This window comes from Anolis carolinensis, chromosome 4, assembly GCF_035594765.1.
Source record: "Anolis carolinensis isolate JA03-04 chromosome 4, rAnoCar3.1.pri, whole genome shotgun sequence".
Classification (NCBI taxonomy): Eukaryota; Metazoa; Chordata; class Lepidosauria; order Squamata; family Dactyloidae; genus Anolis; species Anolis carolinensis.
Genome location: NC_085844.1, coordinates 176,818,974 through 176,841,814, shown reverse-complemented (window position 1 = coordinate 176,841,814; position 22,841 = coordinate 176,818,974). Strand labels below are relative to the sequence as shown.

Below are 22,841 nucleotides of genomic sequence, written 5' to 3'. Positions count from 1 at the left end.
ACAAATATAAACATACACAAACACAGTAGATTTGAGGCTTAGAGGTAGCTAAACATATTCATTTGCTTTAAAACAAACCTGTGTATAGAAATATATTGAAAGTGTTCTAGAAACACTGAGGATATGATGCCACATGTTGGGAAATTCTTTAGACTAGAATTTAATAGCTAAAACAAGGTGGCGACCCACAGACCCTGGTGAGTTTCCAGAAAATAAAATGAAAATGAAAATAATGGGCACAAATGTGGTGCCAGTGCCTGTTACATGGGGAAAAAATAATTGCCAACCCTTCACTTGTAGCTTGGGAAGTACTAAGTTACAGTCAAAACTGTGGTCACAATGTTATGAAATATGCTAAAATAGAAGCTTAAATTTCTGCACCAGAAATTTAGAAAACATTCCCTTTTTGGAAAACATTTGGAAAAGCTTGCTGAATCCAGTCTTACAGAGGTTTGCATTTTTCTGCTTGGTTTTTAGAGTATTTTTTTCTTATGCCCTCCTTTTGTGGTTTGTTGTTTGAAAGTGTTTATGATTAGTGTTTTTTTTTTCTGTAGGGACGCAGCTACACTGTTGAAGTAATGCAGTTTGACATCACTTTAACCGCCATGGCTCAATGCTATGGAATCCTAGGAGTTGTAATTTTGTGGGACAAGTACTACATGGCAAAAAAGGCAAAAAAGCTAAAAACTTTGCAAAACTACAACCCCCTTGATTTTATAGTATTGGGCCTTGTCAGCTAAAATGGTATCAAACTACTGTAATTCTATGGTGGCCCAGCGGTGGTGCAGCAGGTTAAACCGCTAAGCTGCAGAACTTGCTGACCGGAAGGTCAGCAGTTCAAATCTGCGGGCCAGGGTGAGATCTTGTTGTTAGCCCCAGCTTCTGCCAACCTGCAAATGTGAGTAGATCAATAGGTACCGCTTTGGCAGGGACTCCATGCAGTCATGCTGGCCACATGACCTAGGAGGTGTCTATGGACAACGCCGGCTATTTGGCTTAGAAATGGAAATGAGCACCACCCCCCAAAGTCGGGCTTAACTAGACTTAATGTCAAGGGACAACTTTTACCTTTAAATTCTGTCATGAAGAATGATGCACCCTAAGACTGCAGTCTACTCTTTTGAACACAGCGGCTTATACATCTAAGGGTTCAATTCACATTGTAGAATGAATGCACCACTTCAACTCAATGCTGTAGAATACTGAGAGTTGTCATTTTACAAGATCTTTAGCCTTTTCCTCCAAGGAGTGCTGGTGCCTCTCCAATCTACAGTTCCCAGGATTCCATAACCTTGATTTGACGTTAAGTCCAGTCATGTTTGACTCTGGGGTGTGGTGCTCATCTCCATTTCTAAGCCGAAGAGCCGCCGTTGTCTGTAGACACCTCCAAGGTCATGTGGCCGGCATGACTGCATGGAGTGCTGTTATCTTCCTGCCAGAGGGGTACCTATTGATCTACTCACATTGGCATGTTTTCGAACTGCTAGGTTGGCAGAAGCTGGAGCTAACAGCGGCCGCTCACACCGTTCCCGGGGCTTGAACCTGGGACCTTTCGGTCTGCAGCTCAGTGCTTTAACACACTTCGCCACCCTTTGCTATGTTATGTATCTTAGTCTATTTTTGGCGAACTATCGCAGGCTGGCATCACTTCCAGCTGAAATTAAATAAAATTCTTCGGTGGCTTCTGCTTCAACCTGGTGAGTTATATTCTGGAAATTATTGGCTTCTATTCTCACCAGGCCTAACTCACAGTTTGGATCTCACTGTCCAATACTGTTCTAAATTGCTCAACAACAGAATCATGGCAGTGGAACTAATGTCAGGCTGGATTAATTCTATAGGGTCGATGTATCCCTTATACAGAGAAAAAGCACCAATCACCAACAGTTTCAAACAAAATATCATTTAAAAACATAATAAAATCTTTCTAGTACCATGGCAGTTGATGTAGTGTCTAAATGGATTAATTCTACGTTGTAAGTGCACCTGAAGTTTAATTGGTCAAGGATTGGCCTTGGATTCATGGAATACTGAAGTGGTGCAACCAGAATTGCCTCTTGAGCAATTTGGAAAAACAGGTTTCCCCAGTCACTCCGTACAAAGTGCAGCTTTCAGGTTCCATCAGCCAAAGCTGTCGGTTGTGCAAAGGGAATAGCCTCCCGCTCTCCCGGCTTCCTTTGTGCTTGCTTCCTTATGCACATGCGCTTGCACTCTTGCTCCATCTGCGCTCTCTGTGCTTGATGCCTTAGGTCTGGCTCAGTGTGCCGAACTCTGCTGGCAGCTGAGAGGAGAAGCTGCAAAGAGACAAGTTCCTGGTGCAAAGGTGGCCTTGCAGCACAACTTGGGCCTTGGTGGTGCGGTTGTGGTCTCCCTTTACACAATGGGCTTTCCTGAAGCCGCAAGGTGAGTGTGCGATCCTCCTTTTTTTGTACAAACATCCTGTGCATTCATCCATATCAGGTTTGCACTTAAATTGTCCAGTCGTTGCTTTGCCTACAATTGCAATACATGATTAAACACCTTGACAATCCCCTTTAGGATAACGCAAATATTTCCGGCTTTCATTCCTGTTAAATCACAAGTAGACAGCCAAGAATTCCCTTTGCTTCATTTTCTTTATAAGCACGAAGATGATTGGTTCTGACTACAACACACTTGCTCAGCATTTTTTAAAGGGATAACTACATTGGTTTCTTTAGCTACTTGAAACTCTCCTTGTGGTTTTGGTTGTGGATTGAGGACTTAATTGTGTTTTCCAAAGACTGGTCCCATGTTCATAATAATAATAAAAACAAATGTAAGCAACAGTTAAAGGAATGTGCAGAGTTGGCATTTTCCACGGAAAATTCAACACAAGGAGTAGAAGTTGACTAAAAGAAACAGGGGTCTAGGGTTTCTGAAATTTCACAGTACATTCTGTATTTAGAACAAGGAAAGTGACTTTGATGTTTCTCAGACATGAAATCCTATTTTATTTTCCCTCTGGAAAAATATGGGTAGCGTTCCTAAAGGGTGTTCTCTAAAGCTAGGAAACCTAGAAAATGTACCCAAGCAATCATTTTTAACTACTAGGCAGTAACAAATATTTCATTTATTGTTTTCTTTTGTTGTTTTCTTACTTAGGAATGTCTTTTTGGTGCAATCCTGTTGTCTAACTTTTTTAAAAATGTCAAAAGATGTCTTTTTTGGCAGGGGTGGGAAATCAGTATTTGTAAGTTTTAGTTCATTTGCTTGGTGACATGTGGAAAGGTTTTCAAGTAGTACAGAGTGGCTGAAAAATCACAGATGTTTTAATAACTTTTTGAAATGTATTTTTTAATTCTACACGTTATGTAAGGTATGTATTTCCCATATATACTGTGTATGATGCTACGGTATTGTGAATTAAAAACTCAAAATAAAGGAGTTATTAAAACTCAATTACAAGGTGTAACTTTTGGCCTACCTTGGAGTTTGATTTAAATTCTTAGAACTGTATGGAGTATTTTTAAAAAGGTCTTAAATAGGCCTTTCTAATTTTTAATAGGTTTTTAAGATTACTACTGTAAGTAATCTTAAAGTAGGGATGAACTTCCACACAAGGAGATCGACACCTTAAGAGATGCTTAATTCATATGAGCAAAATTAAGAAACTCTGATAGTTATCAAATAATTGAAAGGTATTGCATAACAGATGTTATTTAGACTTGCCTTGTTACAAGAGTGGTGTGGGTGTAATTGTAACTTGCTAGGATGTCCGATTTAGAGATAGCTTTTTGCAGCTTCTTACCCAAGGTGTCTGTGCCCATATGACATGTACAACAGACTGCATTCAATAAATGCATAGTTCCATTTGAATCTCCCTGTCACTTGCTTTTAAGCTGACTTGTTAAACAGTACTTTCAATATTTGATTTTCAGGATTTTCTTCTGCAGAAGTACTTTGCAGTCTAAAGCAAGACAATTTCTCATCTTCAGCCAAACAAAAGGCAGAACTACTTTTGTGCTAGTTGTCACCTTTTTAATTGAGTCCCAAATGGCTCTAGTTTTATGGGTGTTTTGTTGGCAGGCATGTTGTAATATAGCTTGGGCACATCAAGTACATATATGGTACAGATTTAATTAACCAGAACTCAAGCAGCTGGAAATTTTTTAAAACTAAAATTGCATACTGATTCCACAAAACAGTTTTATAATACAGTAAAACTATGTTACATTAAATTAAGCTTGTCTTTGTTTGCTTTTAATTACTGTGTTTCAGTAATTAAACACAATCTTTATAGACAGCTATTCTCTCACACTAGAAGCGACTTGCAGTATGCAACCAACCAACCAAACAAACAAACAAACAAACGGACCTTTTCAGGACCAACTATGACAATAATTTCAATTAATATCAAAGGCATGTTACCTGCCAAAGAATACCTGCTTTATGTATTGTGTCTAGATAAGAAATGTGACATGCTGTGTGTCCATAGGGATAAACAACAGAAATGAGGAATGATCTCAGTGGTGGAAAGACCACATGCGCAGTATGGAAGTGCTGTTTTTGTAAAACCAGGCCTCCAAGTCAGCAGTGCCCATAACACTGAAGGAAACAATATAGAGGTTAAAACAGTAGAGCTTAGTAACATCACAATTATCTCTCTGTACAAGCCCCCAAATGAAGGGGTTTGTTTCTCTCCTGAGAACTTTGATAGGCATCAAAGAGCAGTAGAAATTGGTGACTTTAACAGCCATTGCCACTTATGGGGCTATGCTCAGGAGGATAAAAATGGAGAGGCTGTCCTTTCCTGGGCTGAACTGCATAAACTATTGCTTATTCATGGTAGTAAGATCCCACCATCCTACAACAGTGGGAGATGGCACCAAGGATATAACCCAGACCTTCTGTTTGTGAGTGACAGTATCATGCAACAATGCACTAAATCAGTGGAACCACTTATACCAAACAAACAGCATCGGCCAATAGTATGCCAATTATTTCCAACTATAAGGGCTCAGGATATTCAATTTAAACAAAGATTCAACTTCAGAAAGGCAGATTGGTCTAAATTCTCAGATATGTTAGATGCCAAGATTATATCGATCACCCCAACCCTTGAGGAATATGAGTGCTTTATTAAAATAGTAAAAATCTGCTCACTGGCTTCTATAAACAAGAGGCTGCAGAACGCACTACCTTCAGGGCATTACTCCTGATACAGATTCCTTGTTGGAAGACTATTACAGGCTCCACAATGAAGACTCATTTAGTGAGCAAACTCTTCAGGCAGCGCAGAGCATTCTGTCCCCCGATTTCTGAAGTCAAGAAAGAACAGTGGAGGCGTGGAGGCTGTTAAGATGGTTGAGCAATGATCCCTCACAAACTAATATCCATGCCAACATAAAGGTAGATCAGATAGCAAATAAACTTCTGAAGAATGGGAAATCCAATCTTTCCACCAAACTAGGAAGGAAACCAATAGTCAGACAACCAGATAATGAGCACAACAAGAATCTTGATGAACTTTTTACATCTACTGAATTGGAATCGGCTCTCAATAAATGTAAAAATGGCAAAGCAGCTGGCCTGGATGATCTACGGATAAAACAAATTAAGAATTTTTGTCCAAAAGCAAGGTGCTGGCTACTGAAGCTGATGAACAACTGCATTGCATCCTGTCAGGTCCCTGAAATCTGGAGGAAAGCAAGAGTCATAGCCATTTTGAAACCTAGCAAAGACTGTAATGATCCAGAAAATTATAGACCAATATCCTTGTTGTGCCATTTTTACAAAGTTCTGGAGAGACTTATCCTGCACAGAACTATGGAAAAATAGATCCATTTATGATCCCACAGCAAGCTGGTTTCAGGAAAGGGAAAAGTTGCACATCACAAGTGTTGAACCTGGCTCAGCACATAGAGGATGGTTTTGAAAGGCAGCAGATTACAGGAGCTGTCTTCATAGACCTGTCAGCAACATATTATACTGTAAATCATTGCCTTTCCCTGAGAACATTTATAATACCCCAGCTCACCACCTCACCCATTTCATAGGAAATCTGCTACAAAACAGGAGCTTTTTTGTTGAGTTCCCGGATCAAAGAAGCAGATGGCAAAAACAGAACGGCCTGCCTCAGGGGAGCATGCTTGCTCCATCCATCAATATTTACACAAATAATCAGCCGCTGCCAGAAGGGTCAGAGAGTTTTATCTATGCTGACGATTGTCCCATCACCGCTCAAGCAGGGAGCTTTGAAATGGTTGAACAGCAAAAAGTCGGTGCTAGAAATAATATCATACGAAAGCAGACTGGCCCAACCTGGGGATCACAACCAGATACTGTGAAGACATCTGTCCTTGCGCTTTGCTACTCTACTGCTGAGTGTGTGTGTGTGTGTGTGTGTGTGTGTGTGTGTGTGTGTATATATATGGCTGAAGTTACACTATCTTGTCAATAACCTGGAGACTGCTTGTAGTTGCATGGAAAGTATAAAACAGCAACTATATTCCTCAATTTTTCATCATTTAGGTAGATCTTTTCCCCAATTCTAGAATCGGTTGTTTTATTATGTATATTCTGTTTTTATCTTCACACTTATCATGAACAATGGACTGAAAGATTGTGCCTTGTCCAAAGTAAATTGCTTAGCTGAGTAGAGATTTTCCACCTCGGTTCAAAGAGTACTTTGTTTCAAACTCCTTTTCATGGCACAGAAATCGATTTTGCTTGAACCACCCCTTCCACAGCGGCTGTGTTTGTTGCAAAATTGTGTTGTTAAAATCTGAGCTGCTAATACAGCATAGTTACACAACTGAAGAACTGGGAGTGGATAGATTGGGTAATTAGGGTAAAGGTAGCTGTGTTTCATCAGTTTCATCTCACAAATGCCACAGTTATTGTTGCTGATAGCCAGCCCTGGCTATGGTTGAAGATATTGTGCTGAGACTGAGAAATCCTAGCAATTAATCTTACAGGAATAAATTGCACAGTTTATTCATGCTATGTAAAGTAAATGTAGTCGATAGTAGCTAACAAAGTTTGCTTTTTCAGAGGGCCATACAGCCTTCCTTGGATAACAACAATATATGACATTCTCACTCCTGTCTCTCCAGTAAAATGAAGAAAAATCCTTATTTTGCTGATACGACTGATATTACGTGACCTTCTCCCATTTCAGGAATCGGCAAATCCAAGCTGTTCCCACCAAGACAGAGGTGGATGGATTTAAGGCAGATCTTGTCTTCAAAGAAATTGAAAAGAAACTTCAAGAGGTATATAAGATGAGAATACATGTTCATGGAGTAATGTTTAGACAATTTCAAGCACGTTATTCATGTTTTGGCAAAACCAGGTTGTCTGTCCTTTCTTAAGAGCAAAAACCTGTGTGTGTGTGTGTGTGTGTGTGTGTGTGTGTGTGTGTGTGTGTGTATATATATATATATATATATATATATATATATATATATATACACAGTATATATAAGTATATTCCATCCACTAGTTCTCAAAAAAAAAAAAACCAAAACAAAACAAAAAAAATGACATTGGAATGATACAAATTAACTCCCAAGGCAATCATCAGATTATGAGCATAATTTTTGAAATAATGGCAGGACTAAACTACTGCATTGTACCTTAAACCTAAAGATATAGTAAAAAAAAAATCTATAAAAGATCATGGTCAACTTGGTTCTCAACTTGTGGGTCCCCAGGTATTTTGACCTAAAATTCCCAGAATTCCCAGCTAGTTTACCAGCTCTTAGAATTTCTGGGAGCTGAAGGCCAAAACATCTGGGGACCCACAGGTTGAGAACCACTGTGCTAGATTATTTGTTTATGTATAAATTGACCCGGTATTTTCATTTGAAATCCTAGCACAAATTGCCCTCTCATTTCTGGCTTTGAGTTACTTCTGTGGGCAATGTTTAGTTTGCATGAAGGATGTTTCAAGTTAGAATTTGCAGCTTCTAGCTTTGGTTCTAAATATGTTTCTGATTAGCTTAGTGTTGGACCCTACAATTATTATTTTTATGGATTCTCTAGAGGGCTGAAGAAGTAATCCGCAACTTCTGGGATAACACCAGCTGATAAAGACACAAGACTGAAAGTGTAGCTTTCTTCTCTTTCCCGTTCAGTTTTTTTTCTCCTGCCTTGACAGCTGGTTGAGGGTCTTTTTCTCTCTCATTGTGTGTTTTAAAGTGCCAATTTGGACTGGAGAAAAAAATTGAAACAGTGGCTTCAAGCTTTTGGCATTTTTCAGTTAGTGTCTCCCTCCTTAATTTTCTGATATATCTGAGGTCTGCCTGCAACATGCTAGGAGCAATGAGGGGAAAGGTTTTGTGGGATTTCCTAGCCTTTGAGCTCAAATACTGGGAAAGCCTATAATTTTCAGAGTAATTTCCTCCCTTTACAGATGGTGCATCCATAATGGAGCTTTCAAATTTAATACGTGGTAGGCACCAAAAACACTTGCTCATTTATTTAAGACCGTGGTTATCAACCTGTGGGTCCCCAGATGTTTTGGCCTTCAACTTCCAGGAATCCTAACAGTTGATAAACTGGCTGGGATTTCTGGGATTTGTAGGCCAAAACACCTGGGGACCCACAGATTGAGAACCACTGTCTTAAGACAAGTTACCCAAGTATATAGTGAATTTGCCTTTGGGTTGTATGCCAAGACTGTGGATGGAAAAGAGTATGTTTGGATCTGTACATTGAAAATTGTTCGTGGAGATGGGTTTTCAGGTGGCTTTTTTTCTACCTGTGTTGATTCCATCCTAGTCAAGGATAAGAGTGAAATCTGAAACAATGAAAGTTTAAAATTAGCAGAGTTTGAAAACACTGGATGTGTGAATAAATGGATATCCATTTGCTTTAATTGTGATGTGTGACTGCTACATACTCTTCCAGGAAGGAGAACAGTATGTCAAGAAAATTGGTGGAGTTTTTGCCTTCAAAGTGAAAGATGGCCCTGGAGGTAAAGAAGCAACTTGGGTGGTTGATGTGAAAAATGGTAAAGGCTGCGTGGATGTTAACTCAGGTTAGTGTTGCTTTTTCATACTGTAGATGTTTATTATTTTGTGGGGATCAAAGTGTTTAGGCTTTTAAGCACTGGAGGCAGTATTGCAAGATAAGAACGGGTTTGAAGAATACAAGGCTAGGTTCACTAGGTGCATTATTCCAGGGACCATAAAATAATATCAGAAATTTTTGTGTTCACTGTCTGTTTTTACAATCTCGTGTGCCCCACACAAGATATTGTATCTGGCCTTGTTCAACTGTTCAAATGCAAAATAGGGAAGCTATATGATCTAGATGGGGTTCCCAAGCATTTTTGGTCATGGGACCCTTCAGAAGAGGGTTTTTTCCTGCAGAATCCTAATTCTTTTTCTGATTTTCTTGCAAAACTCTAACTGCGTCCCTGAGCATTGTGAACCCACAAAGTTCTTCTTTCATCTGTTCCTATTGTCTAGCAGTTTGAGATAATGTAGGTTTGGAAACAAAGAGATTCAAATTTCATTTTCAAAACAGAGATAGATTGAATTTTAATAAAATCTTCACACTCTGACACAAACTTTTTAAAAACTGAAAAGAAATGCGTAAACCCCTATGATGCTTTTGAAGAACCCTAAGGTTCCATGGAACACAGTTTAAAGCAAGGCAACATTTCAAGGAGCCTGATGCAAAAAGGGGGCTATTTGTGACATACTTTACTACTGAAATCACATTATAATACTCTTCAAAATCTACTGAGATCATATTATAATGCTCTTAAAAAAAAAACCAAACCATTAGTTCCCGGCTGAGTGCTACTCTCTTAATAGCATTGGTCAGACTCTCTGCCTAACACACCAAAACTAATGTACTTTAAGTGTGGAGAGGGCAAAGCAGCAGAGTTCCTCCTTTTCTTACTGCCCTGACCTCTCATGCACTTGTTACCCCATTCCCACCTCCATAGCAGTTAGGTTTGGGGGATAAAATCTCCCATGGGAGCCACTAGCTGTGGACCCATCACTTCCCTGCTGCTTATAGGCTTGAAAAAGCTTTCATGTTGCTGCTCAGGAAGATGAGTGAGCAAGGAAACCGCAGGCAGGTTGGATGGGAAGGTCCTATGGGAAGTTGGAGAAATGTGATTTATGGAATGTTCTCTTTCTTTGAACTCAAGCCTGAAATCAGTTTTGGTTATCTTTTACATGCCATTCTTTTGAAAATGCTTAATTCTGTGAATATTGTCAGTTGACTTAACTTTTCTCTTGTTCTGCTGCTCTACAGCTGTTTTGATAATATTGTTCTAATTATTTTTGCATTGAAATTGCAAGACACCCTGGCCGCCTCTATGCAGCGTAGAAATGCTTTAAACAAATGAATAACATCTGGAGGGAGGCATTTGCCTTTCTGCATTCATTGCTTTTGCTATTAAAATTGGAAAGTAGCTTTACTTTATTGATCTGATGAAACACAGGGACATCTCATCTATTAAAACAATAGTAAATGTTCAAATCAGCCCAAATTTGAAAGCTGACAAAAGAATATGAGCCATTTCTTAGTCGTCGCTAGTATAATGACATTATCCAGTACAGGCTTATTATTTTTTCATAACTCAACATTATGTTTTGATTAAATGTAGCACTAATACTGGCTTGTAATGCACAGACTAGACTTGTGCACAGATTCGGAGTAATTGGTTTCCTTCGGCCAATCCGGCTTGGCCGGATGGCTGTAATGGTAAGGACGCAGCCATCACATTTTTTTGTTCGTTACGGGACCACATGGCAGCCAATTATGGTTCCACCTCCCTTATTCAGCATTATTTGCATGAAGAAGCTATCGTGTGCTGTGGCTGCGTGGGATTTCCTGTGAACTCTGCGTTTTGGGCCAATCTGAATAGAAGAATGCTGTGACGTGTCTAACGCGCTGCTTCCTTAACCCTGTTGCTGAAACCCAGACTCCCTTCAAAGACAGAAAGGAAAGGGTCCCGGGATTGATGCTTCTTTAATCCCATTGCTGAAACCTAGACTCCCTTGATAGGAAGAAAAGAAAGTATCCCAGGAATGGAAAGGGGAGCCTTGTAAGTTCCCCATTGCCACCAGTTTGGCCGGATGTTCCCGGATCTTTTGGCTGCCTAGCTGAAAACAGATGTTACCATTACCCGATTTTCGGAGGTCTCCGAAATATGGATCTGGGTGCCCAACAAAATTCAGATGCCAAAACCGAATGCCCTCCAGCCGAATTGCACAAGCCTAGTACAGACTGTGTTCAAAAACGGAGTTTATTTTAATATTGGAATGTTTTTTACGGTACTTAATACCAAGCGTTGATTCTCTGAAACTGAAAGTAAAGATTAGCAAAGTCTAGCAAAGGATGTGGCAGAGAAGAAAAGGAAAGGGGGGATTTTATGAATCTATCTCATTACTTAGAAACATTTCAGTTTGGGCCCAAATGTGCTTAACTATGGTTTAATGTTACCATACATACGAGCCTAAGGTGTATGCGTTATTAGGGTAAGCATTAGGCACTACTTTTCCAGTAACAAAGTAGAGTATCCTGATTTATATACTGGGAATGTACTGCCTTTCTGCAGTACAAATTCTAATTTGAGGAAAGACCTCAGGCACTCAGACAAGTGAGTGACTGCTGCTTCATACTTATACAAAATTATCAATTGCAAAAGAATTTCTGAACGGAAGGAAATGTCTATTCTGAACTTTCTGCTGACTTTTGAACTTTGTGCTATCGGTGAGTAGATTGTCCTTGAATCTAAGAGAAGTTTTTTTTTCATGTCAGGAGTGACTTGAGAAATTGCAAGTCGCTTCTGGTGTAAGAGAATTGGCCATCTGCAAGGATATTGCCCAGGGGATGTCCGGATGTTTTGATGTTTATACAAAGCATTGGGGAGAGGAATAAGTCTGGCCGTTCTGTAATAGTGATTGTCATTATTAAGATTCTAACTTGAAGCTAATGTGCATAATCTTTCGGTCTGCTTATAGATAAAAAAGCGGACTGTACAATTACCATGGCTGACTCTGATTTGCTGGCTTTGATGACTGGCAAGATGAATCCGCAAACAGTAAGTAAAGCACAATGGAAATTGTATTAAAGTTGAATATAAGTTTAATATAGAGTTGAATATAACTTCATGCAGAGAATAAAAGAAAATAGTCAGTTTCCCCTTTCCTTCTATGTTCTTTGGATGCTTCTGAGCACCTGTTTCGTTCAAAATAGCTAAAGATTACAAATACAGATTGTTTCCACTAATATACTTCCAGAGCATTTGGCAAAGTATTAGCTGGCTGTTGTTTAAGTACACACTGTTTTTTTCCCTTTGGAATAAACTTTTATTATTTGGCTCGATGCATAACTAATGGAAATAGTCGCAGATGATTTACATAACTTTAAAACAGACACTAAGGTATTAAAAATGGCTCAAGATTTTCTGTACAATGGCTCAGTCATTTATCAGAATTGACACCATCATAAAAGAATCAGAAGAAGATTAGGACTTGGAAGGGAAACTATGGAAAGAACTAGCATGGTCTTTATATCTAATGATATATCATGGAACACTAAAGTTAAGACTATCCATGCCACTGTATTTCCAATTTCTATATATGGTTATTAAAGCTGGACAGCAGAGAAAGCTAACAGGAAGAGAATCAACTCATTTGAAATGTGATGCTGGAGAAAATCTCTATGAATACTGAGAATCTCTAGAAAGACACATCTCTGGCAGGCATCCTCAGAGGTTGTGAGGTCCTCACAACCTCTGAGGATGTCTACCATAGATAGCGAAATGTCAGGAGAGAATGCTTCTGGAACATGGCCATACAGCCCGGAAGACTCACAGCAACCCAGTGATTCCAGCCATGAAAGCCTTCGACAACACAAAATTGCAATTGGTTATGATTTTGAAATAAATTATTGAAGAGGGCGAAAATTCACTCTGAAGCAGTGAGAAGCGCCTTCCAGAATAGTGTGATTTAATTATTTTTATTTGTTCTTTCCTTCTAGGCTTTCTTTCAAGGCAAATTGAAGGTTGCCGGGAACATGGGCTTGGCTATGAAGCTACAGAATCTACAGCTTCAACCAGGCAAAGCGAAACTTTGAATCACTTTCAATCAAGATGCAGTCAAGACTTGAAAATCAAGTTTCTTAAAGCCTAGGCTGGGACTAGATGTTGGAAGTAGCATGGTACAGGTCTTCTGCATACGTGTGATCAACTCTAGCTTTCCAGGAGTCTCTGTTTAATGGAGATTTCAGCAATGCCTTCCAAAAATCAGTCTAGACTATTGCAAAGTACTCTACGACTGTTTATAATGCTTAAGAGCAACACAATATATTACAAACCCTGATTTCAGTCCATCTTAAATTTATTTTTAAAATATTAACATATTAAAATAAGGCATTGATCTTCTATTCCTCTTGTGATTTTTTAGAATTAAAAAGTCAATAGGAAAATGTAATACAATATTACTCATTTGGCGAACATTCTTCCATAACTTCATTTTTATCTTAGATTATTTTTCATAACGAGTCAAGAAAGCCCTCTCTGTTTTGGCTTGGATTCAGAGAGCAATTTTAAATAGGCTAAAAGACCTGGATTTATCTAATTATTGTTTTCTTTAAAATACACATATAAGTCTTGAAAATACATGATTTGAAATTCCTTCGTTTCAAATTAGGTTTGATGTCATGGGGAAGGTTGGACTACTACTACAGATCCAGAACTTTCCTAGGGTAGCAGATTTAGCTATGTGTTTCCTTGCATCTTAGCTTTTATCTAATAGAAATATCTTCTTCCTCAGTTAACATATTGAACCATCTTTAAGCACATCAGATTGTTTCTATTAATTAACTGTAACATTAATTGTGCTTTCTATTCTGAACATATTGAATTCAGAAAATAACACTTTTTAAATAAACGGTTTGATTATGATATACATAATTCTGGAAAGTGGTAATTCTTTACTAAATTAATATCTAATATTCTAATTATTAAATTCTTTTTGTTTGGAGGTAACATTTTGATCTGAAAGTTTCATAGTAAACTTAAATCGATTCTTCAGTTTGTGTTTGTGGTGTTTTCTTGGTCAAACTTGGATTATAAACTAGAATTCATGAAAGCTGCATGTTGCAGGAATATCCGAGAGCACTGATATGATTCCCAAAGAACAGCAATACAGAGACTGTATTGGGGGGGGGGGGGGGGGTCAGATTCATGTTTTGTGGGTTCAGCAGACTTTTGCATTATAATTAATTGGGTATTCTGCTCAAACTGAAATTTTGGATTGGGCCAGATAGGGCCCTTCCACACAGCCATATAACCCAGAATATCGAGGCAGAAAACCCCACAATATCTGCTTTGAACTGGGTTATCTGAACCCATTTCGCCATATATTCTTTCCCTTGAATATACCTTCTGCCAAAATGTATCACTGCCCCTGGAGAAGTGAGGGGGTAAAAATGAAAACAAACAGAAATAATATATTTTTCCTTTATTGCCTTACAAGGGGCTTCCAAGGAGAGAAATAAACCATACACCGCAGTAGACTATATAATATTTCAAATTAAAAACATGTGCATGAAAATTCACTTACAATAAATATGTAAGGGCCTTCCTTTAACAGAGACATGGTGCAAAATGTCACAGACCCAGAATCAGTTAAGCATTCTGTTCGTTGTTTACTTCATGACCAGAGTACAAAATGACAAATTACTCTCTATACTTATATAGAAGTCTAAAATATTTAGTCAGAAAATCAACCCAAACCCAGGTCAATTTATCTGTGGGTCAATGTTTGATGTTTTCCTCTTCTATGACATCCACTGTACTGTGAGTACTATATCTTAATACAGTAGAGTCTCAGTTATCCAACATAAATGGGCCGGCAGAATGTTGGATAAGCGAATATGTTGGATAATAAGGAGAGATTAAGGAGAAGCCTATTAAACATCAAATTAGGTTATGATTTTACAAATTAAGCACCAAAACATCATGTTATACAACAAATTTGACAGAAAAATTAGTTCAATGTGCAGTAATGCTACATAGTAATTACTGTATTTACAAATTTAGCACCAAAATATCACGATGTATTGAAAACATTGACTACAAAAATGCATTGGATAATCCAGAACGTTGGATAAGCGAGTGTTGGATAAGTGAGACTCTACTGTATATCAAAAAAGGAACCATCCTCTTTTCTGAGTATAGTGTCCCCCAAGCCTGCTTTCAATCTATATATGAGATTATATGGTAACTTGTCAGCCGAGAACACATATGGTATATGCAGATACTGCTGCAAGTAGAAAAGTTGGCAAAGCACCAATAAACATGTTTTAATGGTGGTATATGGGAGTTCCAGTTTGCATAGTTAAGGACTGATTATTCTTTTTTTTCTCTAAATTCTGCCCCACAAATGGCCTATATTCTGTGGATCTGCAATAATGTATAAACTCAGCATTTTTCTATTGTGCTCATTTAGAATATTTAACCAAAACTTTGCATAAGGTAAAACTTACAACTTGCTTGGCTGGAAGTACACATGCCAATTGCTTAGTAATATTTTAAAACTTTGTGCTATATACTTTAAGCACAGAGGAGACATGATAGCCATGTATATGTAAAAGGATGTTATAGGAAGAGGGAGCAGTCTTGTTTTCTACTGCCCTGAAAACTAGGTCTCAGACCAATGGGTTCAAATTACAGGAAGGGAGATTCCACCTGAACATTAGGAAGGACTTCCTAATGTTCAGGTGGAATCTCCTTCCTGTTCACTGTGGTACTTTGTCTCAGAGCTGATGGAAGCTCCTTTGGAGGCTTTTAAACAGAGGCTGTATAGCCATCTGTCAGGGGTGCTTTGATTGTGCTTTTCTTACAAGTCGGGGTTGGACTAGATGACCCATGTGGTCTCTTTCAGTTCTATGATTCTATGAATGTTGAATGACTATACTTGTTTTTCCCCCCCTAAAAAGCTATGAATAGGTTCTTCATGTAAATCTGTCTCTAAAGTAGGAGCTTTATGGGTGTTGGTGGACTATGGCTCCCATCAAACCTGGCAAAAATAGTCAATAGCAAGGGAGCTGCAGTCCAGCGTTTGTCAGTCAATAAATTGTCAAACCCTACTCTCTGGATTATTTGATACACACTTTTGCACTGTCTCAGTTGCTTTATGGTCTCCACATATGGTCACTATTGGCTAAATGCACTCTTTGTTTCAATTTTATTTATTTATATATTTATTTATTTATTTCCAACATTTATATCCCGCCCTTCTCACCCGAAGGGACTCAGGGCGGCGTACAAAATTGGCAACAATTCGATGCCTACACATAATTAAAACAGCAATGAAAATCCAATAAAACAATTAAAACAATATAAAAATATAAAACATATGATTAAAATTTAAAGTACTGTTCACATTGCCACAAGGTGATAATGCTAGGTGAATTGATGACGTGACCTTCATGTCTACTTTGCTCATCATTTTCATGTATACACCAAAGATTTGTTTGCACAAATGAAAATATGGCAAGTATTCTGAAGATGAGAGTATTATATATACTGTATTGTATATATTTTTGTACTAATACAAAAATAGCTGCTGTTGCAGTAATTCCTTAGTGAATGTATTCAGAGTACTGCACTAGAACTGTGAAATAACAAAATTGCATGTTGTTAACATTGCAAATAAACTGACATTGTGGGTCTTTTCACATTGCACAAGTATAGCAGTTTGATTCCACTTCTTTTCGGTGGCTGCATCCCATAAAATCCTTGAACAACTTATATTTTGCAGAGCCACTAGATATCTCTCTCAGAGAAAAACATTTCTTCCTAAACTGCAGATCCCATGATTCCCTAGAATATTGCCATGGGAGTTAAAATGGGATTAAAGTGCTATAATTGTGTTGTATGGAAACAGCCCTCATGTTTGTATGATACATTTCTATAAAGTCCAAGATTACCTTTTATAACAGCTCTGAGGAAACTGGAATTTAGGGATCAGATCTGTGTAACAGAATGTTGTCAGTGTAGAAAACATGGGTCGTGACTCACTGAAGTGGGAATAATTTATCATGCAGCCGGATCATATGCATGATTCTTAGGAAGTTAGGCAGAGTTTGTAATGAGTTTTATCCACTGAAAAATGGGCATATGTTTGTAATTGTAATTGTCTAGGAATAGGTTTTTTGGATCACACAAAATATTAAAAGACCAAAGAAACGCTGTCTTCTTTCAACATTTACTGCCACAGACTACTAATGTTCGCATATAATATTTCTTGAGGAAGGAGCTGAATTTTCTGGTGGTTTTAAAATTCCTTCTTAAATACACATTCATCAAGGACGAAATATTGCTGCATATGGAACACAAATGCTGGAAATATGCTCTGGCTTGACTGGAACCAATTTAGGTCACAGTTACAAACAGATGTGGCACTTGCAGAGGTGGCAGCATGATTTAGCTCTGATCATGTGTTTTATTGAGACAAATCACAATGACTTGATGAGAAGTGGCACCTTAAAACCATCTACTCCTTGTTCTGCTAGGAATGCCTTCTGAAGGAGTTAATACGGATAAAAGGCATTTCATTACAGTTACGTTATTCTTCAGCTCAACAATTTACACCAATTCACCAGATACATACATATGGGTGTGGTTAGTCATTCATCCATTGCAGGAAAAAACTTTTATTTGTATGCAGTTTAGGAGCTAGCGTGATATAGTAGTTGTGTTTTACGAGAGACTGCCAATGCCACTGTGTTAGTTTTTTACAGAAGCATCTCCACATGGTACAAAAGCTGGGAAAGTCTTGAGTGCTGGGAATCTGAAAGTTTGCATACTGTTGCCAGAGAGTGTACTCAGATCAATCTCTCCTGGGTATCCAGTTTACTTGAGAACAAATTATTTGATATACAAAGGGATTCTGCACCTCTGCTATCCATCCTGTCTAGTTCAGCTGTCCTGGTTCTCTCCTCCAACAGATTTTTCAGGTGAGAGAGCAGAGGTAATATTTTCCTGGGCATCCACACCAATCCCATTCTTTCTTTAGGCTACAGTTCAGAGGAAGGAACTGGCAAAAGCACTTCTGAATATTCCATGTCTAAGTAAACGCAATGAAATTAATGGGGTCATCATAAATTGACAGGTGACTTAAAGGCACATAGATACTAGACTCTAAGAGTGCATTGGCTCTATCCAGTACTTGCAGGATGTTACCATTACTCTGAAAAGGACTGAAGATTATATCGGGGTCTTTCAGGAACTGTAGTTCATGGAAGTGTGTTAGCAATCTTCTAAAGATAATTTTAAGTGTATCACTCAAAATTCTAGGCAGTATGAAATTGATATAGATACACCTTAAGGGCTTTTTTAGATTGAAGGTTTCCAGCCTTAGCAACAAAAAACACTAAGTAACAATTCCATCTTCTTCAACAGATTTTCTGTGGTAATAAAAAGGAATAAAGATGTGTAGAAAACAAGATAGGGTTACAAGTAGAAAAGGAGGAGGCTGTGTTGACACAAGACAGGATAGTGGCACGATAACAATTCGTCTAGCTGTGGTTTTGTGCAATTTGATCATGCTGGTAAATGACTAGAAACATGAAATTTTTTAATAAAACACAAATCCAAAATCCTCAAGACTTCTCAAAAGAACAACAAAGCTTTATGGGCCAACCAAATTGCAGAAAACAGAAGCTTTTAAAGCTCTGCTGGCTCTTTCATCAAACAAAAGAAGAAAGGGAAAAGGGAAAAATAACAGCATTACAGTGACAGGACAACCATTTGTATCCAATGATGTCTGCTGTATTTCAGTTGGTTTGGAGATATTGCATGCAGACAAATAGCAGTAAAATTGAAACTCCATTAGTAACAATTAAATAACTCCACTGGGGATTCAAGCTGTCTCCATCTCTTGTAAAGTCTCAAGGCTCTTTCTTAGGCAGAGGGCATTGAATTTCTCAAAAGGTCCACATGATATTTTGTCTGGAAATAAATTAGATGCTGTATAGGGACTTATAGTTCAAAATACAGTTTTACCTTTGTTGAATGTGAAAGCCTCCAAGGGTTAAGTATCATATATGTGTGTGTGTGTGTGTGTGCACACACCTGATGATCACGTGGCTAATGGAGTTTCAAAAACTTGCATGTCATGTTTGGTGCATTTTGGTTGGCCACTCTTTTCTGGATTTAGGATTCAGTTTTATTTTTCTGTATGGCCCACTCAGCTGCTCCTGAATATATTTTCTAATCAAATGTTTAAAAAGAAAATCACATCTCAAGGTGCTTCCAATTACATGGCTTCTAGCATTGGATCAATATTCCATCTTTCCCTTTTTACTTGGGTGGGTGCATGGATATGCAAGGAAAGAAAACAGGAGAAGAACTGGAGGGAGACTTACAAAGGAAGAATGACAACATCTAGACCAGTGCTTCTCAACTTGTGGATCCCCAGATGTTTCGGCCTTCAAATCCCAGAAATCCTAACAGCTGGTAAACTGGCTGGGATTTCCGGGAGTTGTAGGCCAAAACACCTGGAGACCCACAGGTTGAGAACCACTGATCTAGACACCATACAATTTGTTGTCTGAGGCCAGGCACTCGCACAACCAAAAATCGACGTGGAAGAACCAAGACTTGATATTTCCCAAAGCCTGAGTCAGAAAGCAACAGCATGGAAACAAAATGCAAAAAAAGTATTTCTTTCTGTCACTATGAAACATATGAAACAAATATTGACATGAGCTGCTATTATACCTTATGTATTTGCTACACTACACTTGATCCCAATGTTCTTCCTTTTTGGATGGAGGTATTTTCATCTTCCAAAATCACAATACTCTTTCCTTTCTAGAAATATCTGCTTTCTGGCGCCACTGTTGCATGTGTGGTCTGTCAATGTGAGATTTGTGTAATGAGATTGTTTAAATGTAATTTGTGCCATGCTTGTATCCCGGTGTCATGGAGTACGCAGACTATAGAGGCAGAGGGTGAAGAGTGCAAAAGAAGTCTTACAGCTGAGTCATTTTGCACAAAAGAACCAATTTGTTCAAGGCAAACTTGCACTGCCCTCGTTGGCTTTTGGGAGTCGTTCATGCTCCAGAAGTGGATCCATTCCAGTTGTAGGAAGCCAAGATTTGAGACAGAACAGCAAGAGAGACTGGAAACAATAAAACTTGAGACTGAGCAAATGTTAAAGTGAATGTGGAAAGGACAACTTGAAGATTTTTTTATTCCCAACAAGTAGATGCTTTTTACTCACAGGTATAGTACAGGTTGTGACATGAGGATTTGTTGTTGTCTGTGATTTCGTTGAATGTTTGCTATTGTTACCAATGTATTTCGATCCTGGTTCCAGTTTGTTTCACATGTCACTCTAATATGCTGTCCTTTTACAAATGAGAATCTAAAAATGGCACATGCTAATGATTTGGATGATACTCTGCACCAAGGTCAACTGAAGGACTGTCACGGTGGTGTGACTGCAGTGGCATGGGGTGCATTGAGGGCATTATTTTATCCCAATAAGAACCATCTCCACTCACAAAAAGTTCCTTTAGTCCTCAGATTTCTAGCTCTGAAATAACTGAACATTTCACTTGGGCATTTAAAAATACAATTTATGCATTTAAAGAAAAGGAACTGATAAAGTGACTAAGGAAATATAATTTTATCGTGTTAGAAGCGACTTGAGAACATACTGTAAGTTGCTTTTGGAGTGAGAGAATTGGTCATCTACAGAGACGTTGCCCAGGGGACACCCGGATGTGTTACCATCCTGCTGGGAGGCTTCTCTCATGTCCCCACAAACTAGAGCTGACAGATGGAAGCTCACCTCATCTCGCGGATTTGAACCGCTAATCTTCAAGTCAGCAACCCAATCTTCAGGTCATCAGTTCAGTCGGCACAAGGGTTTAACCCATTGTGTCACCACAGCTCCTAGGAAATATGAATACAACAAAACAAAAAGTTCTAGGAGTAAATAATTGTCAATGGCTCTCTGCAATGCCATAAAAAACAATGACTAATGAACAAATTAATTGAAGAGGCAACATTCTTATTGGGGGAGTTTTTTACTTTTGTCCCCACGATAGCTACCTTTGACTGACACTCAGATTACAGTTGCACATAATAAAGTCCCATGGGCAAGCTGAGAACTTCAAAGATAGGGAATTAAAATGGGACAGGGAGGAAAGAAATAATATTTGTGCTTTTGAAACTCAGACAGCCCCAAACCCCTAGTGTAAAGAGAGAGGGGAAGAGCAAACAAGGAAAAATTGGTGTTAAAAAGTTCAGGTGGCAGGGCTGTAGAGGAAATGCAACTTTTGAAGTATAGTTCTCTCTGCTCTATGTGTTACTGCTTAGAATTGATTGCAGCAATCAATTCTAATCATGTAGAGCCAAGAGAACTATACTTTATCTTGGTATTTTATCTTGGTGTGCACAGAGACTATGGTGATAAAAGTCACTGGATATGACCAAGTCACCAAATTGGCCACAGTGGTCCACGTTCTTGTTACATCTCATCTAGACTATTGCAACTTGCTCTACGTGGGGCTGCCTTTGAAGACTGTTCGGAAGCTTCAATTAGTCCAACATGTGGCAGCCAGGTTTCTTACTTGAGCGGGGCACAGGAACCACACAACCATTTCTTGCGTCAGCTCCACTGGCTGCCAATTTGCTACCGAGCACAATTCAAAAGCTGGCTTTAGCCTATAAAGCCCTAAATGGTTCTGGTCCAGCTTACCTGTCTGAATGCATCCACCTTTATGAACCAGTTAGAGCATTAAGGTCGGCTGGGGAGGTTCTGCTCTCAGTCCCACCACCTTCACAGGGAGGAAAGAAACAGGGCCTTCTCGGCTGTGGCCCCTCAGCTGTGGAACTCCCTCCCCAGTGAGATTAGATTGGCCTCCGCCCTCCTGGCCTTTAGAAAGCAGCTCAAAATTTGGCTGTAAAACAGGCAAGCAGATAAAGAAAATCATGGGAGTGATGCAATTTTTAAATCTACAGTTTAATGTTTAATATTTTATCATTATGTTGCTCGTTTTTAGATGTACAGTAGAATCTCACTTATCCAACATTCGCTTATCCAACATTCTGGATTATCCAATGCATTTTTGTAGTCATTGTTTTCAATACATCATGAAATTTTGATGCTAAATTCGTAAATACAGTAATTACTACATAGCATTACTGAGTATTGAACTACTTTTGCTGTCAAATTTGTTGTATAACATGATGTTTTGGTGCTTAATTTGTAAAATCATAAACTAATTTGATGTTTAATAGGCTTTTCCTTAATCCCTCCTTATTATCCAACATATTCGCTTATCCAACATTCTGCCGGCCCGTTTATGTTGGATAAGTGAGACTCTACTGTGTAATGTTTTTATATGTTTATATGGATGTGAGGCATTGAATTTTTGCCATGTATAATGCTGTACAGTGTTCCCTCATTACTTCGCGGTTCGCTTTTCGCGGATTCGCTGTTTTGCGGTTTTTCAATAAACTCTAAAAGACTATTATAAATCATAAAAAATTACAATTTACAGCCTAAGGAAGGGAGGAAAGAGAAGCCAAAGGGAGAGAAAAGGAACCCAAGCAGCAACAGGAGGAGATGAAGGTGATTTATCAACACACGATTGGTTGATAAAGACTTAAAATAGTGCATAACTACTAAAATAATGTATAAATATTAAAATAAATATAATGTCCCTACTTTGCAGATTTTCACTTATTGCAGGTGGTCCTGGAACATAACCCCAGTGATAAGAGGAAATACTGTATGCCGTTTTGATTCCCCCCCAGGGATGGGAAAAGTGGTCTATAAATGAATAATTAATAAATAAATAAGTAATAAATAAATAATAAATTC

At 38.5% G+C, this 22,841-nt stretch overlaps 1 protein-coding gene across 1 annotated transcript in view; it reads left to right on the top strand.

Moving 5' to 3' along the window:
* The window catches only part of scp2 (sterol carrier protein 2), a 39,684-nt gene extending 25,658 nt beyond the window's left edge, over nt 1–14,026 (top strand). The window contains exons 12-16 of the mRNA XM_003220291.3: nt 2,250–2,403; nt 7,142–7,235; nt 8,875–9,004; nt 11,952–12,031; nt 12,973–14,026. Of these exons, the coding sequence (XP_003220339.2) occupies nt 2,250–2,403; nt 7,142–7,235; nt 8,875–9,004; nt 11,952–12,031; nt 12,973–13,068 (554 nt within the window). The 3' untranslated portion in view covers nt 13,069–14,026. The remainder of the gene's footprint in view (nt 1–2,249; nt 2,404–7,141; nt 7,236–8,874; nt 9,005–11,951; nt 12,032–12,972) is intronic.
* Nucleotides 14,027–22,841: the final 8,815 nt, after the last annotated feature.